General features: G+C 39.2%; 1 protein-coding gene and 1 long non-coding RNA gene across 3 annotated transcripts in view; one reads left to right on the top strand and one right to left on the bottom strand.

Annotated features, from left to right (window-relative positions):
* LOC110831755 (LIM domain only protein 3) overlaps window positions 1–18,419 on the top strand; it is a 233,735-nt gene that overhangs the window by 172,492 nt on the left and 42,824 nt on the right. For both annotated transcript variants that reach the window (XM_022068108.2, XM_022068106.2), the window contains 2 exons: window positions 15,728–15,818; window positions 16,503–16,640. In XM_022068108.2, coding sequence (XP_021923800.1) covers window positions 15,733–15,818; window positions 16,503–16,640 — 224 coding nt within the window. In that variant the 5' untranslated portion in view covers window positions 15,728–15,732. The remainder of the gene's footprint in view (window positions 1–15,727; window positions 15,819–16,502; window positions 16,641–18,419) is intronic.
* On the bottom strand, window positions 4,890–11,849 carry LOC147872304 (uncharacterized). Its single transcript, XR_015537415.1, has 2 exons — window positions 11,558–11,849; window positions 4,890–6,037 (listed from the first exon to the last, which is right to left on the bottom strand). It is a non-coding gene; the product is annotated as an uncharacterized LOC147872304 (long non-coding RNA).

The raw sequence follows: 18,419 nt of genomic DNA on the forward strand, positions 1-18,419 counted from the left end.
GACTCTGACAACCGAGTCATTACACCTGCTGGAGTTAGTTTGAACGAAACAGTCGCCAGAGGCCGTTATAACCCTGGGGATGCTCTGATATCTCCACTGAAGCGGGTTGTAATCGTGGTAGTCGTTTTCAGGATAAATATTCAATGAAAGACCTGCCTTCCACCCCATCCAGCCACAAAATGGTGTCCATTAGGGCGTTGTATATAGGGGTGCTCCATCAAGATGCTATCTCCACCTTTCTGCTGCCACGCAATATTCAACCTTATGGATGTGCTGAGGCAGTCTCCCTCGGGACATCACAGTCAAAATACTTCTCCAGAGGAAATTTGTTTCACAATAGAATTTACTTTCTACATGCGGGTTTGTTTAATAGAACCCTCTTTGCTGGCATAAACGTGGAAGCAGTGTGACTCGCAAGCTAAGTTGTGCTGCCTAAATTAGCATTAAGAACACAATCACTCTTCGGTTAACGCGTCTCAGGCTACTGAAGGATTTGAATTTAGATTTATTTGCTATATAGTATTTCTATTATGTTAGCGCTATACATCAACTTAAATATCTTAAATGATGAAATAATTAACCCTTTCAATGCTACCTCTAGCCCAGGAACAGCAACTAAGCCTATGGAAAGTCTGCCTAATTGTCTTTCATTACAGTTACAATTTATTGCAGTGTTCATCAGTAGAAACTATAAATAAGACGTAATTCATTTTTTTGCAAATTAAACATTAACATCGTCATGGTTATTTATATAGGCTAATTAAATTTCGTAAAATAGCCCACTAAAGGAGGAGGCGGAATGCAACTTACTTAAGTTTAATCCTCCCTGTACTCAACAACAAGCCGTTTAGTTACGCAGAGTCACACAAATAAAGCCATGCGCTACCGTCGCATTTATTCGTTCGTGTATTTGGACAAGAGGCTACGTGGGCCACAAAGCCGTTCTGGGCACAGCAATTGCGAACATTTCACTGACAGAACTGTAACAACTTCGTGATATTGTACGAATGGGTCAGATCTCGTTTTACTTGAACGGTAATACGAATGATTATTACAGCTGGGACTACGATTTTTACTTGTCACTGCTAGTGCTGATTGCGCGCACAAAAGTAACTAATACCAGTTGCCTGTGATGTGAGAATGTTAGTGTGGCATAGACGATCTTAACCTCTGTTCTAATGTTTCCGACTGCCCCCCCCCCCCCTCAATTCATATTCTCCTCTCTCTCATTGGTTCGGCCAGAGGTTTGCCTTGCCAAACCTATTTCTTTATCTACCACAACTTAACCGGGCGCTGCTTACTCAAGGGGAACGCGGCCGAAAAGATGACGTCTCAACGCGCCTGCCAGCACCCAAATCGGTCCCTGTTAAGCCTTTTCCCGACTTGAACCACTCTGACCCAGAAAGAGGCTGACAGGTCACAGCGCGGTTCCTGCTCTGAAGGCTCAGATTAACCGCCTCCAGAGGTCGGTGACCAATCTGCTGAACGAGTGGAGAAACGTACGGTGGAGCGATACACTGCAATTCTGAAGTAGCAGGGATCAGTCGCATTAGAAGATGACACCCTGGCCGACAGCCTTCAGAATGACACGGTTCTCGTAGCCACGTCCCGTAGTCCATCGCTTCTTGTCGATTATCTGGAGTCCTGTCTCAGTAGACTGGAGCTCTGGTTACGGACTTGGAGGATTATCGAAGAGCACCGCAGGTGGCAAAGAAGGCAGCTCAACGATTGTGCGTGCTTGGTCCCCTCCTTAACGGTAGAAGCATCTTGTCCGTCAGAAGTTGTGTGCTCTACAAACAGCGCATCAGTCTGTGATGGATTACGCATGCCAGATCTGGAGTTTCTTCGCCGACCATATAAAAGCACTGACTAAGAATTTCGACTCAACTTAAAAGGCACTTGTGCCGACCACGGACAAGCGAGGGGGTTGATGTTTAATAGACCAGCCAAGGTTGTTCCTGAAAAGACGGCAAAGTCGGCGCAGCGAGCGGTCTAACTATTCGGCTACCCTGACTAAGGTTTCTCGTGCTTTTCCTCAGTTGTAAGTCAAATGCCAGGGTTTAATTCAAAAGGATTACTACAAGTCCTTCCCAGTTTTGGAAGCCTTCAACTAAAGTGATTTCCCCCCAAAGTCACAGAGACCATTAGCCAAATAAAGTAATCATTTTTGTGTTCAAATCCCAGAGAGCCAACCAACCAAAATCCTTCTCATGAGGTAATAATCTCCCACCAGCAACAGTTGTCCCTTGTCTGAGTAGTCAAAGTCTTCCCCACTACAGAAATCCCGTTTGCGTAAGTGCACCACCGTTTTAGTTCGAAGGCACTGTTAATCATACCCAGCATTGCGTTTCTTACACAGTAATTGTTTAACCAGCCAAGGGAGTATGTTTTGCGCGTGCGTAGTTAGCTTTTTGGTAGCCACTACATTCTGCTTCCAAGTCTTTATTTACTCATCAGCTGTGAACATATTAACAGCTCATTCTGTTCTACGGTTCATGCAGCCTTGTGAACTAAAACACTTACGTCTGTGCTACCAATCTGCGTAAATAACTGTAGTTGAGTCAAATACCGTTAACATTGGTGGAATTTGATAATACGCATTATTCACACTGAACTACAAGATCACAAACAGAGGAGGCCATGTCTGTATGTTCGATTATTTCTTGGCGATTCTTGGTTAAGTTTGCTTTAGGGATGTCGACAATAAACATTTTTGAGCGAATTTATTGTCGTTGTTGTTGTTAATATTAGCGGTAAGAACTTTATCTGCATTTTACGTTAAGTTGAATTTTTTCCTGAAAATCGTATCATGTTTCCAAAATATAGACCTAATTATAATGCACAAAATTTATGATAAATATTGTTCGACACGGTTAATATCTAATGAAATGCAAGTGTAATAACTTCTAACTTTACGGCGTGGTTGGTATCTGTAGTGTGATTACCTTTCCAATAACGGGTTTGTATTTGCAGTAAAACAAGACCAAAGCCAATGATTTATGAGAAGTGGTAAATAACTCATTTTGTAAGTATTTAAGGTTCTCTCAACGAGGTACGACACCGCGGTATAAAGTTTCACAGCCTACGTGGAATTCTGCATGAAATGTGCACACCGGTATTTAACGCTGTGTAACTTTATATCACTCCGCCTTACAGAGTCGATTATCACTCTCGAACATCGCGTTGGTTTGAGATAATCTTTACTACTCTATTGAGATTGGTGTACAGATTTTAACTACTGTACATACGCTTTGTATTACGAGAGAAAACATTTTTGTGGGATTTGAAATGGAATAGTTTAAATAACATTCACAAAGAAATTCAAACGAATCTTGGATTATGCGAGACACTGATTACAATATACAAAATGCTTTATTTAGATGGAACGTGTGTCTTACTGTTTAATTATTAGGATAACAACATTATAATAGCCAGAAGGCAATATATTTTACGAGAGAAGAATGTCATAGTTTCATACCTTACATTTTTTATATCGGAAATTTGCCATTGTGACCCGGAATACTCACTCAATAACGTGAATGGCTGCAGAATTGATGGGTGGTATTCGATTTCCGGCAGGGGCACTGTGCCCAAATACTCTCCGATCAAATGAACCCTCGGATATCCACTAAGGTAGATGCAGTTACTGGGTGGGGGTGGGGGGTGATGTTGACCATTAACATTCATCTGCTGTTGAGGTTAATAACAAGCGAAATGTTACCTCCACCCCTTAATGTAACTTCGGAGACTTATTTGAGCACAGGGATGTTATAAGAATTATGATTGAATTGAATTGAATTTTGGCATGGACTCGTTCTAGTCGCCACTTAATGATAGGTTTACATTTTTAAGTGCAGAACTGCAATATAAGACCCACAGAAAACGAGTAACCAGCAAATTATTTAATATGGGGAATTTTAATAATAGATAAAATAATTTAGTATTTTCTCTGGCTCTTATATGTATAATATTTCAAATTTCTAGAGCGGTATACTGTCTATTTCTTATTTGTGTGTGTGTGTGTGTGTGTGTGCGTGAGGTGGGCTCACAACCCCCCTTCTTTCATGCTACAATGCCTATATTATTTTAAAATTTTCAGGGCGGTGCCTGAACCGCCCTATCTTGACCATAGCAATGAACATCAGTTTGAGAACCGTTGGTTGTGTCTTGTCAGTTGAAAGTAAATGAATTTAACGCGTTTTAACGAGAGGTGGTTCATTATAAAAATTAATAAAAACGTAAAATAGTTAAATAGCCCGTAGAATAATTTAAAACAATCAAGTTACGAAACTTTAACTGAATAAAACGTGTTGTGAGAAGTTTTTATGCGGAATGTAAGTAGTTCGTCAATTAACCGCAGGGCGCGCCGTTCCCCTGTAGCTGTCAGACGCACTTCTTGTCGAACAGATAGCATTGTGACGTGCGTCACAAGGCGGAATTAAACTCGAGCACAAAGAGGAAAAATGAGAGAAACGATAAAAGTTGAGAGATAGCTGGACTGGGAGCACGGAGTGGAAAAATAAGACATTAATTTTCAGAACTGATAAATGCTGGCAGGCAGCTCCATCAATATGGAGATATTCCGCATTCAGTCTCTTCATCCGCAGGACCATTTCCTCTCCAGTGTTGCTGTGATTCCTAGCTTTTTAATGTGCATTTTCTTCCTTCCCCTGTCACTTCACTTACATCGACCTTCGTATCTTTCTAACTTGTATTATTTTCGTTTCATATCTTTTACTCAGCTATTTCGCAGACATGTTTCATGTACCAAAACGAAAAAAAAAATTCAACAACCCTGATGATGGAAGCGATATGTTGCTCCGAAATATTCATAGCCACCGACATGATTACGAGGCGTCATAATCCAAAATACCACAATAGGCTCTCAATTAATTATTATTATTATTATTATTTAGTGTTCTGTCTGACGACAGGTCCATATGAACAGGATCCTTCCATCCTTTTCTCGGACTGGGACCTGTTCATATACGTTCTTGGCAGATGATCCAGAAGTGGTTTGCCATTGCCTTCTTCTGTGTGTGAATGGAGTAATTGTTGGGATGCCACAGAGGAAAACTCCGTGTTGCCTAGACCACGGCCTTGCCCAACACAAGTTATAAATTCGAACCCGAGACCCCAGGATTACAAGGTCAGCGTTCTAACCGCTAGACCACCTCATCTTATTATTATTTAGTGTTCTGTCTGACGACAGGTCCATATGAACAGGATCCTTCCATCCTTTTCTCGGACTGGGACCTGTTCATATGCGTTCTTGGCAGATGATCCAGAAGTGGTTTGCCATTGCCTTCTTCTGTGTGTGAATGGAGTAATTGTTGGGATGCCACGGAGGAAAACTCCGTGTTGCCTAGACCACGGCCTTGCCCAACACAAGTTATAAATTCGGGCACCGCCGGGAATCGAACCCGAGACCCCAGGATTACAAGGCCAGCGTTCTAACCGCTAGACCACAGTGGCACTACACTACCACAATTATATATAATAGGCTATATAGTATTTTCCCGAATTTAATATAGCCCCAAATATAATGTGCACTTCAATTGTGAAAATTTAAATTGAAAAGTTTACTAAGATGGCTGGCTGTCTTCTTGCTTGTACCACCGTGTAGTGCGGTAGAAGTTTACTGACATTTCGGAGATCCTTTCTGCCTCCATCATCAGGGCGATACGTGATCGCTCTGTTAATGGAGGTTGCGAGGATCTCTCAAATGTTGTAACGTCTGCCAAAACTTCAGTGAATGAATTCTTTTATCTCGATGTTCCTTTTTTAAAAATTCTTTATCTGCATTATGCATGGGATATAAAAACTGACAAAGAGTAATGTTCTTATTGATATTAGGCCTAGCTGAACGTTTTCGCGAGCCACACTACATGTTTTGACTTCTGTTCTATTTTTACGTAAAATAGGCCTCCACATGAAGCAGAGACTAAGTAGACTTTATGAATTGTGATCTAGCAGACAATTTCTTTTAAACTCCTGGTCGTGTTTGTGTCGGAGGAATGGCCACAGCTGCACATAACTGAAACAGACAACAAATCGATATACAAATATTTAAAACATTGCTCAGTTTATGTTTCCCCCATTGATTCATTTTTATTTGACTGCAGATTCAAAAAAATACAGTGTGGGACTACGCAACAGTAGGATCAAGACAAGTACCCCCCCTCCCCCAAAAGCGTATCAGCGTATCGCCCGTGAAACAACGTGTCCGTCGATAATGAAGAACCAATCGATTGATCGAATGGTCCAAGCACGCAGAGAATTGGAAAATGTTTCATGTGTCGTCATAAATTCGCTATTCGTATTGTAGTCTCAATTATCGGGACTTCTCTCCAGTTGAACAGAAAAAATTAAATAATGGCGAGAGTAATTCATAGTGGAGTCGGAGGTAATGGAGAACTGTGTGTGAGATAATCCAGCAACACAGCGTTAATTGCGGCTGGGAGAGGGTGGATGGGGGGCCTTGCTGAGCAAGCGATTATTGAGAGGGGGGTACGTCAGCCAATCAGGGCAGTTAATTCGCTTTTTGTGTGCTGCCATGGATTGCCTGGGTTTAAATAATCACAATTATTGCCTGGGGTGCATGCGACATTACCCACTGTCTCTAACAGCTTTTTTTATTACCAGAAATTGAAGGATTGGCTCGCAAACAAATCAGATTGGTTTTAGTGTTTAGATACCTGGAAACTGTAACTTGTTTTGTTACACAGGCCTACGGGAATGTTTCGTGCTGCAAACTGTACTAGAAAGACGTTTGTTCCGTTGTATCAAAGCTGGAAAATGTTGCTTAGTTGGCTGATGGGTTTGAAGTCAAAGCAGGTGCAGTTGTTATTAGTGACTCAAAACTTTGAACACGCCAATAAAGTTGAATCAGTTTAATGTAAATTTTAGAAATAACATTTCTGTGGCAATTAAATATTTGTATGATTTGAGGTTTTCACAGCGGTGAGTATGAAGATTTCTGGCTTCTGGGTTGTTGCGCCGTGTAGTATGGTAGATGTCTACCAACGTTTCAAAGGTCATACTGCCTCCGTCATCAGGGCGATGAATCTACACAGCGCAACATCCCAGAAGACAGAAAACTTCAATGAAATATTGATTATGTCATGAATCGTTCATCAGGACATCGTTTGAATTAATATGGTGTACCAAGTAATATTTTACCCTTAAAATAATTGGGATTATACACTTTGTATCGGAACCCTTATGTCATCAGAATCTCATATATTCCAGTTCCGCCAAGAAATCTATCCCATTGTTATCTATTCTGAAATACATTTTGTTCTTAATACGTGTTACATATATTATTATATCGTTCTGTTCAAAATGTACTTATTAAAGTGTCATTAAGTAACTCAGATAATTAATTAAGCATGCGGGAAATGGGCAGTTTCTTTCTGTTAAATTCATGGCAGGTTTGAGTTTTGGAATAGAGTTACGATATTTGTCTCTAAAATGTTCTATATTAAAATAAATTTCAGTGTGAATCTAATCACTTGTACATTAGGCTGTATAATAATCATATTTTGTAAAAGATTTGTCAACCATGTTTCAAAAATATTACGTGAACAACTTAGATCATGACGTTTCTCCTTAAGAATTTGCCTTTATCCCCAATGTTCTGTAGTCTGGAAGATGTTCACCGACGTTTCAGAGGAGCTTACTGTCCCCATAGTCAAGGTGTCATCACACCGAAGACGGATGTCGTAAACTCCTCTAAAGTGCCAATGAATATCTACTAGATTACACAGTTTAACATCCTATAAGACACCCATTTGCAAATTGGTACAAACGTTACATGCCCCAGAGTTGTTATTGAATACAATTTAAAATCTATCGGCTATAAACTGGGATAATAATCCATTGCTACAAGAATTAAAGTTTTTATTTCATGATACAGTATAATAAATAACAATAGTAAGAGTTACAGGATAGTTAAATAATAAATCAATAATTCGTGACATAAGTTACACATCGTGAAAGGCCAGTTGTTTGAATTTATGAACGCCGAGAAGAGAATGCGTTACTAGCCACATGTGCTTTATCCGAAGCTTAAATAAAACAAGTTTTTCCCCCCAAATTGTTGACCTGCGATCATGTTAACGTGCATGTGCGTGCTAACACTGTTTACTCAGCTTTCCTCTCATCATAGCAAATATCTCACCGTAATGTTTGCAGTTGTCTGTGTAAGAGTTTTAGAGCGTGTTTATGACAGTGACATATATTTGTATTTGAACTGTAAACGAACATTATTAGATGTTTTTTGTTTGGCTCAAATTTCATCTTAATTATTGCACTGGAAGGATATTTAGTTTTATCACTTTAAATTATGAGAAATAAATTGTAAATACAAAATTATGAGATGTTTCTAGTGTAGCTCAAAATTCGTCTAAATTACTGCACTTTATACTGTGATAAATAAATTATAAATAAAAAATTATGAGATGTTTCTAGTGTAGCTCAAAATTCGTCTAAATTACTGCACTTTATAGTGTGAGAAATGTGTTATAAATAAAAAAATATGAGCTGTTTCTAGTGTAGCTCAAAATTCGTCTAAATTACTGCACTTTATAGTGTGAGAAATGTGTTATAAATAAAAAATTATGAGATGTTTCTAGTGTAGCTCAAAATTCGTCTAAATTACTGCACTTTATACTGTGAGAAATAAATTATAAATAAAAAATTATGAGATGTTTCTAGTGTTGCTCAAAATTCGTCTAAATTACTGCACTTTATACTGTGAGAAATATGTTATAAATACAAAATCAGGAGAAGATAAATGTCCTGATTTCTAGTGTCAGTGAACCTGCAGAAATGGGCAAGGCTGAGATATGTATTTTTCAAATATTGAAACAATATCAGAAATAACAGAATGAGCTATGGAACTATATGACCATGCCAAAGCTCAAACCCGTGCCTGTTTGCTGGGCGTAAGGCACAAGACAGGTCAATAGTTGAAACAGTCGCAAGTTGGTTTGATAAAGAAATTAAATATTATCCGGCGTTTCGATCCTGAAGTGGCCACCTCGAAGAGATAAAATTATTTTCCGCTTCCGTCTTGTCGTTGTTTTATATGTGAAAAAATAAGTGTAGTTTAGAGCGATCTCTCCGTATAAAATGTCAAATCTGTAGGATAAAATATAAACACGGAAGCACACAAAGTTATATGGAGACACATGCCAGTAAGGGAAATAATGGTAAATTTTTTTGTCGTGTGATTGGTAGTATTTCTGAGGCCTGGTCATACTGTAGGTACAAGTCAGAGAGTATTATGCTGCGAGTAGGGTCTAGTTGTAGTTTATCTGTGCTTGTGGTGTAAAGTTTGTTGCTACAGTATTGCTTAGCGCCAGAAAGTTAAAACATTAATATGCAATCTTGCAGAAATTTCCCTAATAGTTACCCTTCAGTTTCTAAGAATCGTTGTTTGATCACACAAGGTTTTTATGTGTTTTGGATGTGGATGGGCGTCCTCATTTGTCTGTTTCAGCAACGTTGTTTAGACTGCTTTTAAACAATTCGATCCACTCGTACGCACTTCATTGTTTGTCATTCTTTCCTTCCGAGTGGGTGAGGTGTATAATGAATGTGCCACTAGAGGATTTCACCTATGTCAAGCAACATGCAACTGCGAGTTTCTATTGGTTGAATTAAAAAGCAAAACGGACAGAGATGCATCATTAAATGTATATCGAGTATGGGCGTAATTGTTTGTCACCAACCACACTAACAGTTAAGTCCACCCGTGTGACCTTGAGCTACGGCATGGCCGTACCTCAGAAGTGTTGCCAATCATACAGCGAAAATATTCCAATACTGCCCTTACTTTTTCAATCTCTTTCGTAATTATCATCTTCTTGTGATAATTCGATGTCACCCGATAGGCGAATTTTAATGTTAAGCGTTTTACAGAAATCGGTCAAACCTTCGGAACCCGACTGTTGGTTGAGGTGCAATTTATGGCCGGTGCTCGAGTGGACTTTCCGCACATAAATCGGTCGACTGACCACAGACAGGCAGACGTATCTTCTGGTTGTGGCCAGCAAAGCAGGGGCTGTGGTTCCAGCCTAACAACAAGCTATTCTTCCGTCCGTCTCAGCAGCTGGTTGCTGAACATAATTTATACGTGCCCTGTCAGTGATAACAGAACAGCAGCTTCTTATCCGCTACACCTCGTTTTCATGTTATATTTATCGATTGCACTTCACACACGCTACTTCTCGTATAAGACAACGTAATTCCTCAGTTATCCTTACTTTTCTTTCTGTCTTCCGTTCGCCCACTCCCCCTTCGTCTTTCTCTCATGTAACCTTGCTATTGTACTCTCTTTTATCTCTCTACCTTTTTCTATTTATCTGCTTCTTCATGTTCTCTTTTCTGTTTGTAGCGTTCCCGCACAGAAGATAAATTTTCAGTGTTTTTAAACGCAAGGATATTCATGCATCCTTTTCGCTGTTTTATCAAGTACAGGCAACTTTTAAATCGTGCTGGATTTCAACACGTGTTGCAACGTTGCACGATTTTTCTGTGACCAATTGATGACGACTACTATAGAGTATCACAGAAGAATTTTTAAAACAAATTGAAATATTTTCAAGATCCTGGATGAACTGAATTATAATGGGACAGTACATCAGCTGTATACCGACTGTAAGAGTGACACGGAGACTAATATTGTGATCACATTTTTACTGAATTTGGTATAGACCTAAAGCTGAAAAGGTATGGCTGATCAAAATTTTTTTTAAACGAAATAGCTGAAGATGACTCGAATTGAAATGGGACTCTTACTTCTTCTAATCTATACTGATGCTGGTAATTTATTGGTCGAAAGTACTGATAACATAAAAAACCAAAGAACTCTATTAGACTCTATTAATGAAGATGGTTGTTTAGAAGAGAATGCAGTGAAAATTATTAAATACCCATATTTTTTGTTTCGTCAACTGAATGCGTAACAATATTATAGGGCCTGTTATAACCAACAAATCCTTCCAAAGTATGGCAAATTTAAATATCTTATAACGAATTTAGCATTTTTAAATTTTATTTACGAATACAATAAGGAACAGATTAAATTCGGAAAACCTTTTTTCTAACAGTCGTTTCAGAATATCTACTTTTGCAGATTAAAGTCCACAAAAGCATGATTTTGCTGTTCATTTTTATGTTTATAAAATAGGCCGTCTTACCGTAGGAGGAGAAGATACACTTATGGTGTCTGAGAACAAGATCCCGGGAAAGTAAGTGGATCTGAGAAGAAGAAATTAGCAAAAACCTGGGGAAAATTGCTTACAGAGACTTCATAATTTGTACTCTTCGCTTAATATAATTACGGAGATTGACTCAAGATCAATGACTTGGAAGGACATCTAGCATGCATGGGTGAATGAAGAATACACGTAGAATCAGTTTGAAAGACCAAAGAAAATAAACAGATTACAAAACCTCGGACCCTTTAAAAAATTAAGTGTTGACTGGGTTCAGTTGGCCCAGTTTCTTATGGTGTTAGCGCCTGTGCATTATTCCTAGAGCTATTTACCGGCTAGCAAGATGGCTAAGATCCTGAAACTGACCACAGCTCCATCAGGTACAGATGTCTAGAAAGATTCAGTCGTACCAGACGACTTTGCACAGACTCGCTCTGTTCTGTATCGGCTTGTCGGTGAACCTGCTGGAATGGTTTCGCTTGTATCAAGATGGCGCAGCTACCTACACTATCTCGCATGATCCATCTTCCACTTTACCAACTTTGTCGTCTCCACAAACTTCACACATTTTTCAACTACCCAATGAAAGATGTAATCTGACTTTCCATTCTCTTGTTCGTGTAACTTCTGTAATACAACTGCACTGAGCTCACATAGTCGCTGCGAACTCCGTGTTCGTCATCCCACGAGTCGAGTATTTGCACAGATGCTTTCGACCCAAGAACTTCAGCTGATAGGCTTTCCGCTGTCAGTCATTGTTCCATCGATGTCTAATTCTCATCTAATAATAGGCCAGACCAGCCGGCACTTCGCCTTCTGCTGTGATTTGTACTCTGACCAGGCTCTTGCCTGGACTCGTAACAAAGAACTGTATCTAAGTTGTTCATGTATTACACTAGGTAACATGCTGCCTCCTAAGGTATTTCTTAATATAATTTTCCCAAAAATAATTAAATTCCGTAATTTCTTAAATCACATGTGTATATTACATTAATCTTCTACATCAATTTTTAATAAACTAAATATCAAATGTAAATGAAATGTGTCTCTAGAAAATGATTGTTAGAATAATGCTAGAAACTGATAAATAGAAAACAAAAGTATTTCTAAATGCTAGGAAGTATCAGACTTTTTCATTTTGGTGAGTAATTGGGGAGGGTGTAGTTTTCATGAGTAAGAAATAGAAATGATACCCATTTTCGAGTCTCATTCTTCACCGATACATTTTAAATTTTAAACTTGAGATGTTTTAAGACGTGTTTTTAAACAAATATATAACTTAAGTCTAAGTGTAGGTGTAATAAAATATTCACTGTAATCTTGAGGAATTTTAACTCATTAACTGTTTCAGGATTTTCAGTGGTGGCGATCGTAAGTTACTATGAAAATACTAAAAAACAAAATTTTATTTAAAATACTATATTTTTTTTAAAAAAAACTGCCTCAGTTATATATATTCTGTGGGTCCTTAGTCAGACTGAAACGTTTTAGTAATAAACACTGAAAGTCTCTGTAAGTGTTAGTACGAGAAAGCTGACGACTCACTTTCAGACAGTATAGCAATAATTTCTCTGTGTATTCCGAGCAATATTTACGATCAAACAGAGCTCCTAGTTTTAGGGAACTTTGCTCATCTACAAACACATGAGAGTCGCTTTGTCGTCTGATATTGCGGTAGATGGCAGCAGCAGCTGCTGGGGGGCCATAGGAATGACGTGTGGCGGGTTTTCCCCTCAGGTCCACTTGAAAATTCAAACCACACAACTCGCTCCACCAGCTGGCGCAGAAACAAATAGTAACCTCCTTCTTGTGAGTGACTAGTGTTTTTGACAATTCATAGACGGATGATTAGACAGGGACATATTAAACAAATATCAGACTAGAAATTCATCACTGGAGAAAGCTACTATTCGAAGGTTGTGACAATCGATTGATCGAAGTGATCGTCTTTTTTGGAACGGTTTTACAAATACGAAGAAAATGATTGCATGTGTATTTCAAAAATATACTGGTTACATATACATTTGGCCTATGCTTATGAGAATATAGAGATTAAATTTTCTATAATTTCTGAACGGTTCTGCGTATGTAAAAGACGTTCTTGCATATTGTCCTCCAAAAAAATATTTTCTACGTACTCATTCGGGTTTTTGGTTGTGAAAGTCGAGAAATTCTGATATCCTTCCAAGTCAATTTTTATATGTGAAGGGCATTCTTCTGTATTAGATCTTATGATCTGCTTGAATTGGTTTAATACCGTTGGGTAAAAGTACAAATTATGAAGTTCAAGGTATCTGTATCTCTTGCACGAAATAAAAATTATCTTTCAACAAATTCAGCTGCTACTAGTCGAAATTGAATCATATAATTGTGTTCTACATTTCATCTAGAAATTGTTTCTGAAATGTCGTGAACAAAATATAACCTTATAACTATAAAATGCAGGATTTAGAGCCGTATTATTTCAACAGTGGATCCTGGACAAAGTAAAATCTTGCCACTTACATCGCCCATTTTCTTTTCTTCTACGTATTGTGTTTCTGACATGTTAAATCACAAAAGGGAACGGTTTATTCGTCTGTATGTTAGTGACATGTGACGTAATTATTGGAAACTTGCTGTAGCATAGACTAGAAATACGAAAATATAATATTAAGAGGTGATTGCATAGTTTGGCAATGTTTGGGCATATCGTGTCGAAGCTCACACAGTGGGGCTTCTAAAATCAGGGTTCCCCGGGCAGCTGCCCATTTTCCCCATTGGATAAATCCTTGTTGGAGTTACATTTCCAGTAATAGTATAAAAGTTTGTTTTCATCGCCGCGTTTTGACCGGTTATGAGGCCCACATAGCCTTCTAATCCATTCAGCGTTTAGACCACAGAAAGCGTTTCGTTCTTACCGATTTTTGTGTCTTTACGTATGCACATAAATCGTAAAATATTTTATTTGTCTAATTTATCGACAGTCAGCATGCAAGTAGCTATATTTCCGCTGCTTCTTTTGTTTGGAACAGCGCTCCTGGCGGCTCATACCGGAACGTACAAGTTGTGTCTGCGGTCTGCACAACTAGGGCTATTTGTTTGCGCTGTCTGCCGAGCGTGGCGCTGCGGTTGCACCCCAACGAGTCCAGTTGGAGTAACTTCAAATAAGTCACTTCTCTGCCGGCTTATGAATCGGACTTCAGCCACCCTTGCGAAACCCCCTTCCTCTGACATTATCTCTACAAACCCAAGGAAGATTCATCCATTTGCTGACGTCCGCTAAGACACCCCATCCACTTTATTGTAACGCCACAGTTTCACGAAAACTCTGTACTTTGCCTTCTTTTCTGCATTGAATCTTCGTTCATTAACTTTTTATAACCTACGCAAGCGATATTTGGTATTTCTTTTTCAATCTGAGGCGTGTTTGCTACCATCCAGTCAGAAAACCTTTTACCTTTCCATTTGCTATCTAAAATTATTACATTTGTATTTTACTTGTTTTTATGTGCGTGTGAACCTGGTCACTTACTTTTAAGGACAAATTCATTTTGAGGAGAATATTTTGGTGTATAAAAAATTCATAATGAGGTGCAGCACAATATGTAAGGATGGAATTAAGTACTGCTCAAGCGATTCGAAAATGGTGACGTCATAATTCGATTTTATTTAACAGTCCGTACGGCCTCTAAAATGAACTCTGTATTTTCTGCATGGTTTTGCTGATGATGCCAGCAGAAATATACATCAACAGTGACACAGAGTGTCGTTCCGATTTTAACTGTGTTCACTACGATAACATTAGTTATCAATTACAAAGCGGCGCGGTCTGCTTTGAGCAGTTCGTTCACTCACAGCAGATGCTGACAGAGTTTCCAGCAGTTTCAAGTACGTCCAGTGGAAAATGATTGCACGAGGCCCGATCTCTCCCGACTGAACACGAATCTCTGCCGAAACTGTCCTCAGCGTTGCAGGTGACGCCAGTGTCACTAGCATTCGAGTTTTTTGTGCAGTTTCTACATCAAAAATAGTTTGTGTTCTTCGCCTAAGATTGTTAGGAAGATCAGATCACGGAGGATGAGAATAGTCAGGCATTTAGCACGCAAGAAAGATATGAAACATTCGTATAAAATAATGCTTAAAAATCTGACGAAAGTAACCTTTCGGAAAAGTTAGGCGTTGACTTGACGTTACGTTCCGTTGACGGGGTCTTGAGAACATGATAATGAACGTTCGGATTTCGTAGAAGATTGGGCGACTATTAGCTTTCAAAAAGGACTATGTACTATGGAGTTAGTTACTTCAAAATGTAATCGAAATTAATGTGACCCGCCATCATCTTATAAATCTGTTCCTAGCTTTCCAGTAATACGAATAATTAGGTTTTATGGGTAAAATATAACAGGGGCTTTTTAAAAAATTAATCAGCATGGAAACGGTTGGTGATTATTTAAGCTGAGTTTTACAAATCAATGCAGAAGAAGCAGTTTGACTGATTAGACCCTGATTTTTTCTTCCAGGTGTCATGATGACGATGGATGTGAAAGCGGAGACGCAGAAGAACACTTCACCGCAAGAGTGTGCTGGCTGCGGCAAGAAGATCACAGAAAGGTTAGATTCGTCTCCACATGATTCAGTCGAATTGAAGTGGGCCAAGTAGCTTGCAGTTAAAATCTGTACTATATATAGATAACCCCTTGTATTAACTGAGTGGAAAGAAGTCATATTAGAAAACACAAAAGTAAAAGGCTGTTTCATTTGTGACTACTGTCCAAAGTATCGATATACATTTATTTGTGTCTTATAAGAGTACTGAGTTACATGAAAGTGAGACATGTCGAGTGATAATAAAACAAGGTTTTATTTGCTTAGTCAGAACAGGGTTATTCTGACACGTGTACAAAGTATCAGAAACAAATTTGGATAAATTATATTCTTCCTTGAGTCACAGCCTTCGAAACATCGGTATGTAATCCGCGAGTACAAAACGTAAATTGGCCACAAGATAACCCATTACAAAATCATTGTGCCTTTGACGACAATAACATGCGAACTGTCGTTATATTATGAACGTCGCCGACTTAATAAATTATATATTCTTTTTTTACGTAATTGAGGTTTTCATTGAAACAACTGAAGATCCCATGAAATATAATTTTGTCCGGCGCTACGTTTGGTTGACTGATGCTCAAAACTAAAATTTGATTTTGCTTCTGGCCCACTATAAACCGACTGAAGCCAAAAAGTAACACTGCCCTGTGCTGTCAGCGGACTTTGAATTGACTGCCATTGCAGGTTTCTGCTGAAGGCGCTGGACCTCTTCTGGCACGAGGACTGTCTCAAGTGCGGTTGCTGCGACTGCAGACTGGGAGAGGTAGGCTCCACGCTCTACACGAAGGCGGACCTCATCCTCTGCAGGAGAGACTACCTCAGGTACAGTTGAGGCTTCAATGTGAATAAATTTTCAAATTGAAAGTGTAACTACACTCTCCCATAGCCCGGAACGTAGCGGACTTTTCTTCTCAGGATTACCCGTCCCTTACACCAGTTGCTGTAACTACAGCCTGAGAGTTCCAAGTGCCATTATTCTCGTCAGAGTCAGTTCCCTTAGCCAGAGGGTCCTAAGGATTCGCCCTTGTCCTTCCACCTCAGGTGCTTAAAATCTCCACAGAATATTGTTATAAGCCAATTCGATCATCCTCTCAAATTCATAAAAATTTTAATATTGTCTTCCCATTTCCATCCCTGCATGATTAGAAAATGCCAAAAATTCTTGTTGCATTTTTCATCTTCCTCATATCGAGCAGATAGCAACCATTTTGACGTCAATGCCTTGAATAAATTTTAAATCATGTTATGGTCTGATTAAGAAATTTTAGTTTAATTGACTGGAAATCAAAAACAACTAATATCTGGAAAATTATTTTGGGTTGGACGTACAAGCCCTAGCATGCAATGGGAAAATATAAAAAAACTGCTTTTTTGAATAGGACGCAGTAGTCATGAAGATGGTAACTTTATTTCATGGACCGGACAGACCAACTTTGAATAGTGTGCAATAGCGGACTTTTGAGGTAATAACTTTGAAGCTTTGGGCCTAATACCGTGGCCAGCTAAGATTCTACGGCCAAGCACGTACAGATAAGACACGGCCCGTTGTATCGTGTGCCCGCCGATACCAGTAGCAACAGCAAGGCCGCGTAGGAGCGACACTAGCGGCTCTGCGTGTAACATCCTGAAATGTCGGAGTATTCACATTGACAGCAACACTGAATCGTCATAGTATACGTTTCGTTGTCTATAATTATAGGAAGACATGCAAAACTGGTAGGATGCTAGAATAAATTAAGGCCTACATGGAAACTATATTTAAAACTGCAAACAAAGCGACGATGCGAAACATTCGCTATGTGAAGACAACTTTAAGGTAATGGAGATTACAATGTTGGACACGTAAAATGTTATGAAAACGAAACTAACCAATCTTGACTAATTTTTAGGATGCTGTTTACGGTTGGGGTCTCATATTAGCGATTTTCTCTACATTATCATCAGTTATAGTACCACCAGGCTCTTAAACGTGAGCAGCAACAGTCATCCCGCTCTGTATTACGTGATAAGTTGTTGCCGCCTCAAATGCGTCTTCAACTCTTGAGCTATTCATCGAATCCGGCCATGTTCTGTGAGATTCCTACTTCTTCCGCAGTATTTGTCTCATGTAATTGTGTGAATAGTCCTGATAACTTCTGTTACGTACGTGGAGAAGTCACGTTTGCTTCTAGAAAGTGTAAGTTAACTCAGTCCATAAAAAAGGCTTACAAATTGTACTTTGGGTGTAAAGTAGGCGATTAGGTCAAGAACTGGGCTCCACACGTAAGCTGCACTACCTGTTCGTCAAAACTCAACGCGTGGGTGAATCGTATGGGACGTTCTGTGCCTTTAGCAGTGCCCATGGTATGGAGGGAGCCATCTGCAATTCGCCCCGTCCCTCACGGTGAACTACTACCTATTCCTGTACCACCCGAAAGTCTTTCTGTGGACTCCGATGACGATGAAGCCACTGATGATGTTCATGTTGAGCTTGATATACACGGAGCTATTTACGTCAAGGGATCCACCATTTTGTACGAGCCTCTATCCTTCTGAAACACATACGATCACAGAAAGCGAGCTTAATGACCTCATCAGGGATCTTGAACTGCCGAAGAATAC

This window comes from Zootermopsis nevadensis, unplaced genomic scaffold (genome assembly GCF_977971745.1).
Source record: "Zootermopsis nevadensis isolate Lab colony 2312 unplaced genomic scaffold, Znev_1.0 Znev_ptg000028l, whole genome shotgun sequence".
NCBI lineage: Eukaryota > Metazoa > Arthropoda > Insecta > Blattodea > Termopsidae > Zootermopsis > Zootermopsis nevadensis.